We start from the raw sequence: 17555 nt of genomic DNA, 5'->3' as shown, positions 1-17555 counted from the left end.
ACATATAACCAGCCTTTAACTTTATAAATTGTGTATATCTTTATTAAATTAAATATATAAGTGAGTTACTACCCGCTAGTCACCGAAGCTGCAACTACTAAGCAACTAACCAACCATAGATAACTTCTTTAGATCTATAACAAACATTTTAAACTAGCTGACTTACTGTTAAACTTGAAAATACCATGGTGTATTCTGGGTAATTTTTGACCAAGGCTAGGCTACAAGACACCTCCCGTGTATCCTCACTCAGCTAGCTGAACGGCTAACAAACGGAGAACACACGCCTCGGTAGAACATGAACATTGGATCACGTCTTGGCGGCTCCCCATGACGTAGCTCCTAGAAAAGCGGTGCAAAGCCAAGACATCAAGGCAAGGTTCCTTGGCACTGAGAAACACCACTTGTCTTTGGGATGAAGATCTGCTTTCTGTCATTTCTTTTACACATGAAAAGTTTAAGTGTCCTCCCGCCTTCTGACTCGTCTAAAACCAAACTAACGCTTTTTGGTGATTTATTTATTTATTTATTTATGTCTGTTTTTCATCCACAGGGGCTCAAACCCATGGATCACAATGGGCTGTCGGATCCATACGTCAAGCTCCACCTTCTGCCTGGTGCCAGCAAGGTGCGTGTTGAAAACACTCATTGAAAACTAATCTGTCTTATGTATGCTCATCTTATTTATGATGGCAAGGCCGCCAACTCTCACGCTCAGTGCGTGAGACACACGCATTTGACCCTCTTCACACGCTCTCACACCACACCTCCAATCTCTCACTCTAAACCAATGCCTGCGCTCCCCAGACGCGCATCACGCACAGTGTGTAGGGTTATAAAAAAACAGATGATATTAATTATAGCATTAGCTACTGAACAACATGCACACAAACAACACTTAAGTAATTATTTTACTGGCATTATTTCACACACAGAATCCCATCTGTATAATTCAAGCCGATGGGTTTTTTCCGCTCTGGTTGTGAGATGGGCGGAGTGGTGAGCTCCACCTGCTGTTGATGGGATGGGCAGGCCCGGTTCTTTCTCCTAGAACCGTGAGCTGCGGCTGCGAGCGCCGCCAAAATGACATGCTTAATGCAGCCACGTCGTGGTTGCCAGCTGATGTTGACGGAGCTTCAGTCCCGAATGATTTTCTTTTGTTTTCACTCATCAGCCACAGATCCTCGCTCACAGCAAGCTGGGCTTCCTACCGTGGTGACTCACTCACATATTCCCTCTCCTACATTAGTTGGCAGCACAGTAAATTGAAACATTAGGAATCCTAGTATTTTAATTCACCGCTTCACCAGTACATTTTTCCTGTGTGTGAGATGAACCCCTCCTCCCTAGCCAGGTTACTGGTACGGAAGCCTGGAAAGGCCAAAACTCCTCAAACATTTTTTTCTTACTGGCTGATATGAATTAATAAAACAGAATAGAGTAAATTGTATCAGTCCCACAGTGGGGACATCCACTCATTACAGCAGCACACACACTTAGAGACACAGATTACAGTAAATCTGATTCCAGCCATGTTTGCTTTGATAACTTCAATAACTTCATGCTGATGAACACATGAACATAATCCTCTGTTTAATGGATGCAACTACATCATGAAGTTAGCTTAACATGATAGATTTTTTTTTCTTAGAAGGAAATAATAACTGGTAATATTAGGAATGACATGATATTGCCCACCATATTGCCCACTTCCGTACCTCTGACTTTACAGAGGGAAATGACCTTTGTTTAATACAAATGTTCGTTTTGTGAGGAAAATTGAACTTCTTCACATTATCTATCTATCTATCTATCTATCTATCTATCTATCTATCTATCTATCTATCTATCTATCTATCTATCTATCTGCTTAATAATGACTAATTCAGACTTAGTAGTTCATTAATATGCATATTAATTGGCAGCTAATTAATGGTTAATTTGTGTTGCCTAAAGTGTTACCGAACTTCGTATAGAGCTCCGGGAGTTGATGTCACTTCTCCCGGCATGCAACAGTTCACATCGAAACGGCGCCCTATTGGCAGGCAGAAGCCCGCAGCCGGACTATTTGTTATTGTCAGAAAACTCAATCAAACGGGAAATATGGTAGATTCCTGTTGTGCGCCAGGATGCAGAACAGACGCGGACGACATAAGGAATGAGCCATCTACAGGATTCCCCAAGATCTGGAGCGCCGCAAACGTTGGATCATTGTAATAAAATGCGCTAGTGACCGGGCTAAAATGAAACTGTGGGATCCCGAGAGTAAAGGTTTTCGCTTATGCAGCGACCGCTTCATATCAGGTACTTAAACCAACATTTCCTCAACTGTGTATGGTATTTATTTTAAATGCTTTTATTACGATTCTTAGTGGGCTTCCTAAACTTATTTTGGCGTGGCTTTTTCTTTCGTATTACTCATAGTAACAAGTAAACATCACGTAAAACGTTGCCTCGTGATTTCTGCGTGCTGTCGTTTACGTGTTTTATGATCACAGCAATTAACCGGCTAAGCTGTATTTAATTTTTAAGCAATGATTGATCAATTGTCAGATCACACATAAAAAGCACTTTGGATTGCTATTATCTGTCTCACCGAGACAGATCTCAGACAGATCCTGAGTCGCTCCTGCCTGACATATTTATTTTATTCACGGAAAAAAATCTAACTAGTGATTTCTCTTGGCGTTCAGTTTATACATTCAAACAGCACAGCACTCTATTTAAGCTACTTACATCTAAATCTGTTATTTGTCCATCCATCCATCCATTTTCATCCACTTATCCGGAGTCGGGCTGCGGGTGTCATGTTGTGGTGTAGATGTCTAACCCACAGAATCAGCTTGAGACGGGGAAAGTGTTTTAAATAAGAATTTATTAAAAGGAAACCAAGGGAGCAGCTTGAACGTAGCTGAGTTCTGTCACAAAGGGAGCCCGTGCGGGAAATCTGTGGACAGATGGGAGTCAGATCCAACTCAAAGGGGAAAACAAGGATTCGGAATTGTGTGGGGGACTTACAGTCTGGAGAGGGGGAAAAGTAGCTTGAGGGAGGAGTGGTCCGGTCTGGGCTGAGAGGGGATTCCTGAAAACTGAGATCCAGAAGGGGAGACGTGGAGGGAGCTGAGTTGGTGGAGATCCAGGGAGCTTAGGTGGGTAGCTGGAGGTGGTTCTGGCCAGGGAGCAGCTGAGAGACAAGCAGGTTGGAGTTCCAGAGAAATAGCCAGTCGGGGATAAAAGTGGAGGTTTGATCTGGTGAACGAGAGCAGGAAGAATAAAATGCAAAATCCAAAAATCCAAAACACATCTAAAATCTCAAAAATCCTAAATCCAAAAACAAATCTAATTCTCAAGAGGTTACGGAGCTCGAATAAGTTTCACAAGTGGCTGTTAGAAGGTACCCAGGTAGAGTAATCATCCAGCGAAGTGTAGGAGTCTCCCAGCTGCTTAAATACCCCTGGCCAGCTGATGAGCAGATCTGCTGCAGCTTGGTCACCTCCAGACACGCCCACCTGCAGAGGGAAAACTCAAAAGACAGGGAGTGACAGCAGGGAAATACCTCAGACCATGACAGCGGGGGCAGTAGCGTCGAGAGGCCCAGACTTCCCTCTTCCCAGCCACTTCGGCCAGCTCCTCCAGGGGAATCCCAAGGGGTTCCCCGGCCAGGTCCGGTAAGAAGTCCGCTCCGACAGCTTCTGGCGTTTTTAAAAAGTATCCCAGGGGCACGGTAAGGGTCGGAGATGTTTAGTCTATTTAATTTCTGACTATTTAAAACGATTTCTTCGGTTTTAAAGTGTGAAAAAAACTCCGACGAAGTAAAATCCAAGCCGATCCCGTTCAATTTGTTTACATTTGTTGCCTGCCAACATGGCGTCTACTCTCTGAGAGTCACGTGACGTCCGGAGCTCTATTGTGAGTAAATGGTATATTTGTTCCAGGAAGTTTTCTATGTTGCCAAAGCCACTAACACAAATCAGCTCTAGCCCACACCTTGGAAGGTTTAGACACCCTTGATTTAACTGATCTGCAATGATTGTTTAATACACTCAACATGAACGCTACCCCTTTGTTTCTGCTCCAATTTTTCATGAAATGGACTTAAAGATCTAAAATTCATTCTAGATACACAATATTACCTTTTCTCTCAAACATTGTTCACAAATCAGTCTAATTGTGTGATAGTGAGCACTTCTGCTTTGCTGAGATAATCCATCCCACCTCACAGGTGTGCCACATCAAGATGCTGATCCGACATCATGAGTAGTGCGCAGGTGTATCTTATACGCCCAGGACCTCCACATCCAGCAGGTTCACCTCCAAGATCGTCTGAGACCAGCCACTCAGACAGCTGCTGAAACAATTGGTTTGCATAACCAAACAATTTCTGCACAAACTGTCAAAAACCGTCTCAAGGAAGCTCAACTGCATGCTCGTCGTCCTCATTGGGGTCTTGACCTGACTCCAGCTTGTCACCGTAACAGACTTGAGTGGGCAAATGCTCACATTTGATGGCGTCTGCCACGTTGGAGAGGTGTTCTCTTCATGGATGAATCTCGGTTTACATTGTTCAGGGCATATGGCAGACAGTGTGTGTGGCGTCGTGTGGGTGAGCGCTTTGCTGATGTCAATGTTGTGGATCGAGTGGCCCATGGTGATGGTGGGGTTATGGCATGGGCAGGCATCTGTTACGGATGAAGAACACAGGTGCATTTTATTGATGGCATTTTGAATGCACAGAGATACCGTGATGAGATCCTGAGGCCCATTGTTGTGCCGTACATCCATGAACATCCCCTCATGTTTCAGCAAGATAATGCACGGTCCCATGTTGCAAGGATCTGTACACAATTCTTGGAAGCTGAAAATGTCCCAGTTCTTGCATGGCCCGCATACTCACTGGACATGTCACCCGTTGAGCATGTTTGAGATGTGCTTGATCGGCGTATACGACAGCGTGTACCAGTTCCCACTGATCTCCAACAACTTCGCACAGCCGTTGAAGAGGAGTGGACCAACATTCCACAGGCCACAATTGACAATCTGATCAACACGATGCGAAGAAGATGTGTTGCACTGCATGAGGCAAATGGTGGTCACACCAGATACTGACCGGTTCTGAGGCCCCAGACCCCCAATAAAGCAAAAAACTGCACATTCCAGAGTGGCCTTTTATTGTGGGCAGTATAAGGTACACCTGTGCACAACTCATAATGTCAGATCAGCATCTTGATGTGGCACACCTGTGAGGTGGGGTGGATTATCTCAGCAAAGCAGAAGTGCTCACTATCACACATTTAGACTGATTTGTGAGCAATGTTTGAGAGAAATGGTAATAATGTGTATCTGGAATGAATTTTAGAGTCCATCTCATGAAAAATCAGAGCAGAAACAAAAGGGTTGTGTTAATGTTTTTGTTGAGTGTATTTTCCTGAAGATTATCTAATGACATAAAAACAGACTCCCTGAGTCACATTTCCGATTTTTCATTACAAGTATTTGTCTCCTCCTCAAAGCTTCGAACCCCCAACGGTCTGATTGTTATGCAAAAGAAAAATTAAAAACCTTTAAAGATTTTTCAAACAATTTATGATTTATTAAAATTTGTAAAATTAAATCATATCTAAGAATTTGAATTTACAGGGAGTGCAGAATTATTAGGCAGGTTGTATTTTTGAGGAATAATTTTATTATTGAACAACAACCATGTTCTCAATGAACCCAAACAACTCATTAATATCAAAGCTGAATGTTTTTGGTAGTAGATTTTAGTTTGTTTTTAGTTTTAGCTATTTTAGGGGGATATCTGTGTGGGCAGGTGAATATTACTGTGCAAAATTAATAGGCAACTTAACAAAAAACTAATATATACCCATTTCAATTATTTATTTTTACCAGTGAAACCAATATAACATCTCCACATTCCCACATATACATTTCTGACATTCAAAAACAATACAAAAACTAATCAGCGACCAATATAGCCACCTTTCTTTGCAAGGACACTCAAAAGCTTGCCACCCATGGATTCTGTCAGTGTTTTGATCTGTTCGCCATCAACATTGCGTGCAGCAGCAACCACAGCCTCCCAGACACTGTTCAGAGAGGTGTACTGTTTTCCCTCCTTGTAAATCTCACATTTGATGATGGACCACAGGTTCTCAATGGGGTTCAGATCAGGTGAACAAGGAGGCCATGTCATTAGTTTTTCTTCTTTTATACCCTTTGTTACGGCCGCCGCCGTTTTGAAGCCCAGTGGTGTGCTGCGCACCGTTCCCTGTGCAGCAGCGCAGCACCACGGACAGCTACGCCTTGGGAAGCTGTCCTTACTCCAGCACCATGGACAGCGCCGGAGCGGCAGTCACGCCAGCTGGGGCTTCTCATCTCATCAGCCGGCCCTTTAAAAGCGGCCAGGTGGAGCTCATCAGGGGAGAGAAATGTTTGGTGTTGCAGAGGCAACGTGTGTTCTCTCCCCGTTGGCGGTTACCAGAAATTTTGTGGTTAATACCAGGTTGTGGTTTGCTTCTTGTGAAGAAGCAGCTTTAGAACCTTTTGTGTTTGGGATATTTGCAGTTAAGCAGTAGTTTTGGTTTTGGTGTGACTACAAGACCACCTTGTGGGTAAATTACCAGGTGGGGGTTTTCCCCCTTTTGAAGTCTCAGTTTCCTGAGCTATTTTCGTTGTTTAGGTAAACTTAAGTTAATTCAGTATTTGGTTTTGTCCTTTAGACAAACCTTATTTAATTTAAAGGGTGGGATTTTTTCCCCTTTTGAGTTTCATCCCCTTTTTAACTAAAGGAGATTTATTTAGGATTTAGGATCTAGAGTGGTTGGTCCTCTGGACATTTTCAGTTAACTAAGGATAACTTAGTTAAGTTCTAGGTAAGGGTTTTTTGGCCCTCACCCAAAGTTTTGTTGGCACCAAATTTCTGGTAACCGCCAACGGGGAGAGAACACACATTGCCTCTGCAACACCAAACATTTCTCTCCCCTGATGAGCTCCACCTGGCCGCTTTTAAAGGGCCGGCTGATGAGATGAGAAGCCCCAGCTGGCGTGACTGCCGCTCCGGCGCTGTCCATGGTGCTGGAGTAAGGACAGCTTCCCAAGGCGTAGCTGTCCGTGGTGCTGCGCTGCTGCACAGGGAACGGTGCGCAGCACACCACTGGGCTTCAAAACGGCGGCGGCCGTAACACCCTTTCTTGCCAGCCACGCTGTGGAGTACTTGAACGCATGTGATGGAGCATTGTCCTGCATGAAAATCATGTTTTTCTTGAAGGATGCAGACTTCTTCCTGCACCACTGCTTGAAGAAGGTGTCTTCCAGAAACTGGCAGTAGGACTGGGAGTTGATGAAACCAGCCCAAACCAGTACTCCACCTCCACCTTGCTGGCGTCTGAGTAGGACTGGAGCTCTCTGCCCTTTTCCAGTCCAGCCACGGGCCCATCCATCTGGCCCATCAAGACTCACTCTCATTTCATCAGTCCATAAAACCTTAGAAAAATCAGTCTTGAGATATTTCTTGGCCCAGTCTTGACGTTTCAGCTTGTGTGTCTTGTTCAGTGGTGGTCGTCTTTGAGCCTTTCTTACCTTGGCCATGTCTCTGAGTATTGCACACCTTGTGCTTTTGGGCACTCCGGTGATGTTGCAGCTCTGAAATATGGCCAAACTGGTGGCAAGTGGCATCTTGGCAGCTGCACGCTTGACTTTTCTCAGTTCATGGGCAGTTATTTTGCGCCTTAGTTTGTCCACACACTTATTGCGACCCTGTTGACTATTTTGAATGAAACGCTTGATTGTTCGATGATCACGCTTCAGAAGCTTTGCAATTTTAAGACTGCTGCATCCCTCTGCAAGATATCTCACTATTTTTGACTTTTCTGAGCCTGTCAAGTCCTTCTTTTGACCCATTTTGCCAAAGGAAAGGAAGTTGCCTAATAATTATGCACACCTGATATAGGGTGTTGATGTCATTAGACCACACCCCTTCTCATTACAGAGATGCACATCACCTAATATGCTTAATTGGTAGTAGGCTTTCGAGCCTATACAGCTTGGAGTAAGACAACATGCATGAAGAGGAGTATGTGGACAAAATACTCATTTGCCTAATAATTCTGCATTCCCTGGAGATTTACTAACTTGTATTAAATTAGCGGAACTGTGGAAAATGTAGGTTGTGTAATATCAAAAATAAATGAGTGAAATAGTGTGATTATTGTCACACAGCTTATGGAAATGGCTCATAGAATCAAAAACAGTCTGTTTACTCAGGAAATCTGCCAACTGTACAGAACATGTGGGATAATTGGAATCTGGAATAACAAAAATCTGAGCAACAGGATGCAGAATGTTGCCTGTTTTCATCTCATCCTGCAGTTACATTCAGACAGAGAAGAATCTGTGTGTTTTTGCACACATGCAACCGTTTACTCAGAATAAAGCTGATCATGAGGATAAACTAAATTCTTTTCATCAGAGACAAAAATAAACCTCCAGAAAGATTTTCTGGGTTGAAAATGAAGCCGATGTGTTCAAATGTCACCCGAACCATCACGCAGACTTTAAAACCCAGACGTTGGCTTTTCAACACACATGTATTCTCCTAGAAATGCAAAAATACTTGAAGTATTTCCAGCAGATTTCTGATTCTTACCTGATGCAGTGTTAAAACAGCTTGAAGGATGTCTGGGAATAAGCTGTATCATGAGCGATACGTGGCGAACCCACGGGAAACACGACCTTCTGCTTCACTCACAAATAAACAATCTGTTTTTGTCCGTTTTAATACTAAAGGTCAAGATGTTCACATTTGGTTTAGTATGACTCCCTGCAGCTCGTTTTCTTTCCCTGCTGATAAAGCGGAACATCTTCTGTAAGTGGCCGTCATAGCAACAGCATCTGGATCCACATTAAACAAAAAAAAACTTCACTTTAAAAGCAAATTTTAAGGTTCTTTTTAAGTTTTTGCAATGAAATGATTGTTTTGCTGTTTCTGTGACAGGTGTTTTAATCTCTCCTGTTATATTTAATTTACATGAGAATTTTCCGCTTTTCTACATCATGGTGGTTGTCAGAGCTAAGACGTTGCAACCTTACAGCTTAACTGGAATAAATATGAGTTGTCATGGCTTCTGTGACTAGCAAGTTCAATAAACCTCTCCCTGAAGGCCTGCTGCCTTTTGGATTTGTCTCCCATCTCAGCGTGAGGCCTTGCTGGAGGCAAAACAGGATGCCGTTGCCTCCCCGGTGCTCTCTGTCAGCTCCTCCTTAGAACAGCCATTAGGCTCGCTCTAAGAGCCTCATTAAGGCTCGCTAAAGAGGTCATGAGTTCTGCTGCACCCAAATCACAAGTGAAGTTTCACGCTCCGCCGCAAAGCCGGATCACCGCTTCATCACTTCTCAAACTACAATCAGCCTCGATGAAATACCCTTAATTGTTCAAGATTAAACTGTCGGACTCGACAGGAAATAAATACTGTAGGATGGAGACCTGAGGGTGAGTGGGCGCAGAAAGATACGTCGCCGCCGCAATTACCTCGTAAAGCCAAGATCTTCAATCAACCAATAGTTTTTGCAAATTACGTTTTACTTCGATATTATTAATATTATTACTGCCACAAGGCCACAACATGAATAACTGCAAATTATAAAGAAGGCAACTTCTAACAGGGATACTATAATTTATACTAAATGGCAAATTAATGTAATTCGGGAATGTTTTACTGTTTCCGTTCCTCCAGAATCTCCTAAATGCTAATTCAAATATCCAAAATATAGAAGCATCTTAAAGAGCACTGATGGTAAAATTAATAATGATAATATTCTACACGTCATATCTTGGCCAGAAGACGACCTGCTGAGGAAGCTTTGTCATGAAGATAAATTAGCTTTATTTATTTTGACTCTTAAGTACGTTAGAGAAGAAAAGCTTGTTTCCATTAGAAAATGTAGCTCTTTTATATCTAAATGACTAAAATGAAGCGGTTTTGCTTTTTTGTTGTCTCTGCAACATTAAAAGAACTTAGTGAATTAAATCTAGTTAAAATGCCTTTTAAGATGCTTTATGTTGTAGAGGATGGTGCATTTGTGCAGCTTCTCTTTCAAAACGCAGCATTCTTCCTCCTACACGTTTCTCCCTGTCAGGCTCATTAGAGCTCCGTCCAGCTCAGGTACGAGGGCCGTTAAAACTATGGCCAGTTAGAGCCAGGAACTAGGAGTCAAAGGGGAAATGTGTGTAATCATTGGCTGGAGAGCAGAGCCTTTTTAGCCTCTGCAGCGTGAAGTCATAATGACACTAGTTGCTCATTTGTAGCTGCTGCTGGGGGTGAAGAGAAGCTACAGATACGCTCATTATTTATTTAAGTCCTGTTTCTTTCATCAGTCCAGTTAAAGGAAGTAAATTTCAGACCATTCAGGACTTCAACACTTCCTGTTTTAAATGAAATCCCACTGCACCTTAACATCTACTGGCTTCAGTCTGATTTACTGACAAACGGGCCTTGAAGTCACTTAATGTCACCGCATGGAAATTTAGCTCTCTTCCTCACCCCCCTGCCTCCAAGCCACTCAATAACTTCTAACAAGAGCTTATGAAACAAAAAGGTGTTTCTGCAGCTGCACCATTCTGAAAAGAGTGGGTTTGTGTGGAGCTGCTACAGTAGTCAGCATGTTACCTGCAGCAGACAGCAGCCAGAGTGATCTCAGTTTGGAGAATCAGGCAGAAATTCTGAAGAGAAATCAAACTTACAGCATCTTGGCGTGTCGAAAGCCTGGGCACACACATCACGCGGGACTTGAGAACAGGAAGCGGGAAGTGACTCTATTGTTTATACATGATCAGATTAGCGTTAGCAACTCCACCATGGCAGCACACATTCAGCCTGTGTTATTAGTAGGGATAAAACAAAAACGTTTAACATTTTACCCAGGAAAGAAGAGCAAACGGAGGCAATGGAAGTCAGTCAGGGGTGGGCATTTGCATATCATGAATATTAATGAGCATCACTCCAAATACTGTTATCCCCCACCCCAGCTACCTTGTATTTCCAGAAACAGGAGTGCCGGAACATTTTTCCACAGAAAATGACTCACAATGCGTTATACTAGAGACCACAGCCGATTTTTTGAAAAAAAAAAAAAAAAAAACTAAAATAATAATAAAAATAAATAAATACAGTGAATGAGACCTTTAACCCTTTGGGCACCAGAGTTTTTTTTAAGAAAATATTCAATTTTGGCATGACTGATTTAAAAGGTTGTAGCTTGGAAATGGTTAGAGATAAAGGTAAACTGTAGATGCAAAAAATCTTCATTAGGACCCAAAGTTTGTGTTGGGAGCAAATTCACTCATGTAATTAGCATACTGTGAAGAGATCAGACTGCCGTATTGGAATGCATCATTTTTACAGATGTTCCGTCTTATCGCATATTATTTAGAAATTTCCATTATATTTAGAATTTTTTTGTTTTTATATAAGTATATAAAGCTCCTTTTTAATTTTAATTTAATGTTAGAATTCAATTTTTATGATTATGTGGCACACTATGACTTCCATATATAACGCATTGGCGTCTGCTGCTTTTCATGGCTTATATTTCCATTGCAGCTACGTCTGTTACATTAGCTGTGTGTTTTTCATCATTTCTACATCCATCATGTCCAAAAGACGGTGAAACAAGTGTCAAACCCAACGTTTGGAGCTTGTAAGCGCAGCACCAGCTGGCTGATGCTGCCGCAGCGCGCAGCATCAATCTTTCCAGCTGGATAAGTAATTTCATCATCAGAGAGTCAATATTCTGCTTCATATTCAGAGTCAGTCATGACCAGACAAAGAGATAAGTCAACAACGACCAGACCTGCCGGCAACTGTGAGTTTTATTCCTCTAATGTTCGCCCTCTTTGTGCTGCGCTCACCTCCAGACAAGCTGATTCCCAAAGTCAGAGACTGTCTTGGTCAGCTTGCTTCTCACACCAAACCTTCTGTCAGGAATCTTGGTGTGACCTTTGACCCAGCTCTCACCCTGGATTCTCATGTCAGTTCTCTTGTTCGCTCTTCCTTCTTCCATCTCAGGAACGTTGCTAAGCCGAGTCCCATTCTGTCCCGCTCTGAACTTGAGACTGTTCTCCACACCTTCATCTCCTCACGCTTAGACTACTGTAACTCTCTTTTCACGTGTCTGAGTAGAACCTCCCTGAACCGTCTACAGGTGGTTCAGAATGCCTGTGCTCGGCTTCTGACCAAGTCCTCCAAGCACACTCACATCACCCAGCTTCTCCTCCAGCTTCACTGGCTGCCAGTCAACTTCAGGGTTCATTTCAGGATCCTGGTTCTGGTCTATAGGGCCTTACATGGACAAGCACCATCTTACATTGGTGATCTTCGTAGTCCCTACACCCCCAGCAGGTCCCTGAGGTCCAGTGATCAAAGCCTACTGGTTGTGCAGCACCAGGCTAAAGGTCAAAGGTGACAGATCATTTGCTGCTGTGGCCCCCAGACTCTGGAACTCTCTCCCCCTGAGCCTGAGATCAGTGGACTCAGTGGTCTCCTTTAAAAACAGCTGAAGACTCACCTGTTCAAGCTGGCTTTTGTACGACCTTCTTCACCACTCTCTCTTTATTCTGCTCTCCCCACCTATTCCACCTTCCTCAGGATCCACTGATTTCCCTCTTTCCTGTTCACTCTCTCTCTTTCTTAACATTTTTTAATCACAATTGTCTATTTTTGCTCATTTTAAATATATTTTTAACTGTTTTCTAAGTGCTTTTTTATATTTTTACATTTTTTGTTTTTGTGAAGCGCCTCGTGATTTTTATCTTGAGAGGTGCTATAGAAATGATATCTTCTTCTTCTTCTTCTTCTTCTTCTTCTTCTTCTTCTTCTCTCCCCGACTGGGAACCTCTTGGTGGGAGGCGTTTCTCAAACTCCAAAAACTCCAAAACTTTCAATTTAAACACACCCATAAGTGTTGCTCAGCCCGAAGTTACACATCTCCACTATCCTCTAGTGTAAAGTAGTAACTTCATGAGGGATCATAGTTGTAGCTGTGGCTTGTTAAAGTCAGCATTGGTGCTTGTCGCAATATTGCAACTTTGGCACTTAAACGGTTAAGTTGTTTGCACATTAACCATCAGACGAAAACGCTGAGCTTTCAGAGGAATGACTCATTATTTTTGCTAAAAAAAACAAATGTGTCTGTGTTCCAGGCCAATAAACTTAGAACCAAGACCCTGCACAACACACTCAACCCCGTCTGGAACGAGACCCTGACCTACTACGGCATCACCGACGAGGATATGGTTCGCAAAACTCTCAGGTAACTAAAAGATCATCGTGTCCTGATGACTAAAAGAAAAGGAAATGGAGGGCGGTAATAAAAACTCCCAAAACTATCAGTGAAAAGTGAAAATGAATCAATGAAATGATAGCAGAGAGGAGAGAATGGAAAGGACGGGAAATGGAGGGAATTAAAGCTTAGAAAGTTGCAGAAATAAACCAAGGGAGAAAAATGAGTGATTTATCAAAATTGAAGAAAACGAGTGCAGGGGAAGGAAAATAAAAATAGATTGGATGGACAAAAAAGGCAGTAGGGAAAGAAAAATGGAGGAGGCAGAGAAGGATGATTAAAGAAAATAGCTGAATAGACATTAAAACAAAAGGACAAACAAAATAAAATACATTCTGTTTTTCCTGAAGCTTGACAGCGTTTCCTCTTTGTTCTGGTGAATAAATGATCATACTTTAGTTTTTACTCAACCTTTTAATCCAAAAAGAACTGACGTTCCTGTGTTTTCCTGTTGATTCCTGATAGTGTCAACACCCCCTAAGTCAGGAAAAACAGCTGCGGTTTTCTTTTTCCTACAACTGGACCAGAGAGATGCTGCGTCTTACTCATAAAAATATTCAATCATTTGCTGTTTCTATCAAAAAGAGAGCGAGAGGCTTAATTACAAATCTGCTGTAGAGACTTTTCTATATTTCAGCAGCCGATGAAGTTGCTGCTGAACTCTCAGGCGTGCTTATCAACGTGCTGCAGGTACGCCGGCCAATGTCGCCCATTTATTTTGTCTTTTCAAAGCTGCAGAATCTACTATATTGTTGCTGCTTTAAACTACTATAAAAGTGACACGTGACCTGATCCCTAAATAACGCCACTCATTTCTTATAAATGAAAACCTCACCTGTCCTGATAAGATCTGAAAGTGTTGTTTTTCTTCCTTGTTAGACTCAGTGTCGTATCATCCTCTGGGATGCCCATGACAAGATCAAAGGGAGTTTTCCAGCTAATTCAAAGCTTGTTTTTGTTTTAAACATCTTACTTATTGTAGACAACTTCCTCTGGAGAAATCCTTTTGCACTCGTTGCCTCTGAGCTCTAATACCAAAGCAACATGACAGTTATACAGGAATATTTCCATATTACGCAAAACTCACCTTTTGCATGTTTTTGTGCTGCGTTGTGGGTCTCTACTCCCTCTAGCAACATTCCAAATGTGAACTAAAACAGTCATCTGTTTTGTGTCAGGGACTGTTTTTAGGAATTTTGTGTCTAAAACAAGCAGTTTCAAATAATTCTCATTTGTGATGTCATAAGCAGACAAATTAGACCAGAGACAACTCTCACGTGCAAGAAAGAGCTGCTGTTGGAGGATCATCGGCTCTACTATGAGCTCCTCCTGGATATCTGAGCTTCTCGGCTTGCACGTGACGTCACACCACTCATGTGACCGCCCCCTTCACCATGATGGACGGCAAAAGACCGTTTACACCCGTTGAAACTCCAGTGAAGGTAGTCAAAACAAGCCAGTTTGTAGCCTTTTATGGCTTTCATATAGTTGATTTGACAGTAAAATGGTTTTAGCTTGCTGCGTGGTCGGCTGCACTAAGAGACAAGGACGTAAACTCAACTAGTTGTGTTTTTTTAACAACTTTGATGGAGACTGAGGACGGGGATGAACTGCAGCGTTCAATCAAGCGGACTAGCAGGCCTCAGATTAGCAGCTAACATGTTTTTAGCGAGTAAGATTAACGTTAATTTATTTCACGAGGAAGACGGGGACAGGGATAAATGTGATGTGTTTATACAAGTTATTGATAATCCTGATGGATGGGTATTTCACCACGGAGGCTGCGCTCCGTCCACTGTAGTGTAAAGCGAGACAATTATTAACAATATTAAAGCTCCGATGTATGATTACGTGTGTTAAAATTACGTTATTAATTTATATGAGCGTCGGCGTTCAGAGATCTTCTCATTCTGGTGTGAGAGCAGCAGCTGAACCCGGTAACACCAGCAGCAACAGAAGCTGGTAGGGATCCGGACTTTTTAACAATCAGCTTTGGTGTGAAGTGAAACGCTGTTTACAACATGAAGTTATAAATCCAGAGGGGTGAATTTAGGCAAAGTCAGCAACATGTTTACATCGGTGAACAGCTGCAGAGAGAACGTTTGCTAACGTTGGTAAGCTAGTTAGCATACCGCTCTCTATGAGCCCCCGCTAGATGCGCTACTTCTTCTGATAACTGAACTGGGCATGAACTAGTTGAAGGAATGCTGGAGGAGTTTTGTTTTTGCTTTGATCGCAAAAACAATTTCAGGCTCTACTTTTCCCTTTGTTTAGTAATCGTGTCGCTTTTGCCGTCCACCATGATGGACCCGACCCACGTGATTAGGTGACGTGGGTGCAAAGGGTCAAATGCAGCCTGAGTGGGGGATGAGTGGGCGTGGCCAGCAACAACTTGTGTTTTTTAAGTGAACGACTCCTCAGATAGTTCATTCAGGAAGGCACTGAAACTGTTAAGAATAAAACGACTTAAATTGTTTTATCTGAGAGAAATTTATGCGAAGAATTTCATGACGACATTTGGTATTGACAATAGACTTAAGAAAAAAGTCATATTATGCCTCCTTTAATAATAGAAAATTGTTATTTTGGAAGAAATTTTAACAGAGTCTGGACTTGACCCAGAAAGTCCAGGCTTTGTTGTTAGCACCGTTGCCTCACAGCAAGGTTTTCGGTTCAAATTCCAGCTGTGTTATTTCTGTGTGGATTTAGGATGTAAATCTCATGCATGTGAGGGTTTTGTTTGGATACTCCTTTGTTCTTCCAAAGATCAAAAACATATAGTGTAGACATATAGTATATGGTAAATGGCCTGTATTTTTATAGCACCTTCTTAGGGATCTACAACCCCCCAAGGTGCTTCACAACACAGTCAGTCATTCACTCATTCACACACTGGTGGGGAGGAGCTACGTAGCTACAGCGGCCCTGGGGCGCACTGACAGAGGTGAGGCTGCCGAGCACAGATGCCACCGGTCCCTCGGACCACCAGCAGCAGGCAAGGCGGTTTAAGTGTCTTGCCCAAGGGCACAACAGTGTAGACATAATAGTTTTAATTTGAATCCCATGGAAATGATGAAATTATTAATAAATAAAGCACAAAATTACTGGTAATGTTAAAAATTAAAGCTACTTTAATAGGGCAACAGTATACTTTTGTCTCGACTCTGCTGAGACTAGCCGTTGGCTTATCAATCAATGCAGGACAAACTATAATTCTTCAGAGGTCATTCAGAAAGTCTTTAACACATTTCAAACATCTGTAAAGTCCATTAAATATCCAACCTCGTCAGGAATATTAACGTTTTAAATCCTAAAATTACTTTCTACTTGGATTTGTGTGTCTGAAGGATCTTGAAATAGATGCCATTGAACAAGATGACCTAATCCAGGCGGCCGTGGTTCAAAATAAAAATTTAGTTTTAAATGGTTTTGATGTAATCAGGAATGTCATTTTTAGCCAAACGAATTGGCTTGTCATCTAAAAGTTTTTCTTCTTATTTGGGCCTTTTGAGGCTTTTGATCAAGTGTATGACTGAGTGCTTCCTAACTTTTAATTATCTCATTAGTCCCCGTCATTCCCTGCAGAGTGACTTGCCTTTTAGCTGTAAGTTAAATCTTTGGTGAGAGTTTAATCCCTGGGTGATGGCGTCTGGATGGAAAACAACTGCTTTTATGCATTTTTAAGCTTCATTTCTGTCTTTCCTCTGTTTCTAATTAGGATCTCAGTTTGTGATGAGGACAAATTTCGCCACAATGAGTTCATCGGGGAAACGCGAATTCCCCTCAAGAAGCTGAAGCCCAACCAAGTAAAAAACTTCAACAACTGCTTGGAAAAGCAGCTGCCGGTGAGTCCAGCCTACTTCATACAGGTGCTGTGCCAGGAAGGGTAATTAAAGCCAACCAGTGCCTCTACCTGATTACTGTATACTGATGTATTGATATTTTTTAAATATCAATATAATTTCAAACAAGAAACGAGATGCAGCATCGTTTATATCAGTGTATTTCTAGAGATAGCCGCCGCAGCTACTGCTAGCTTGCTCCATCTCTAAGCTGTCATTACATGTTTTCTCACACATCTGCGCTGCCCTAATCGTTGCATTTGGTTTCATGGTTTAAACTTTTTGGGACATTCATTCGTATTTTAGTGAGCCTTTTTGCCTTGGCAGCTGGCGGAGCTTTGTTTATCCTGCTTGTGTAGAGAGATAGGCCAAACC

At 42.3% G+C, this 17555-nt stretch overlaps 1 protein-coding gene across 1 annotated transcript in view; it reads left to right on the top strand.

Moving 5' to 3' along the window:
- doc2b (double C2-like domains, beta) overlaps positions 1 to 17555 on the top strand; it is a 224129-nt gene that overhangs the window by 171565 nt on the left and 35009 nt on the right. Inside the window, exons 3-5 of the mRNA XM_054730968.2 lie at positions 554 to 628; positions 13199 to 13308; positions 17057 to 17183. Coding sequence (XP_054586943.2) covers positions 554 to 628; positions 13199 to 13308; positions 17057 to 17183 — 312 coding nt within the window. The remainder of the gene's footprint in view (positions 1 to 553; positions 629 to 13198; positions 13309 to 17056; positions 17184 to 17555) is intronic.

This window comes from Nothobranchius furzeri, chromosome 10, assembly GCF_043380555.1.
Source record: "Nothobranchius furzeri strain GRZ-AD chromosome 10, NfurGRZ-RIMD1, whole genome shotgun sequence".
NCBI lineage: Eukaryota > Metazoa > Chordata > Actinopteri > Cyprinodontiformes > Nothobranchiidae > Nothobranchius > Nothobranchius furzeri.
The sequence above is the reverse complement of the archived record's forward strand: the minus strand, read 5'-3'. Positions and strand labels throughout refer to the sequence as shown.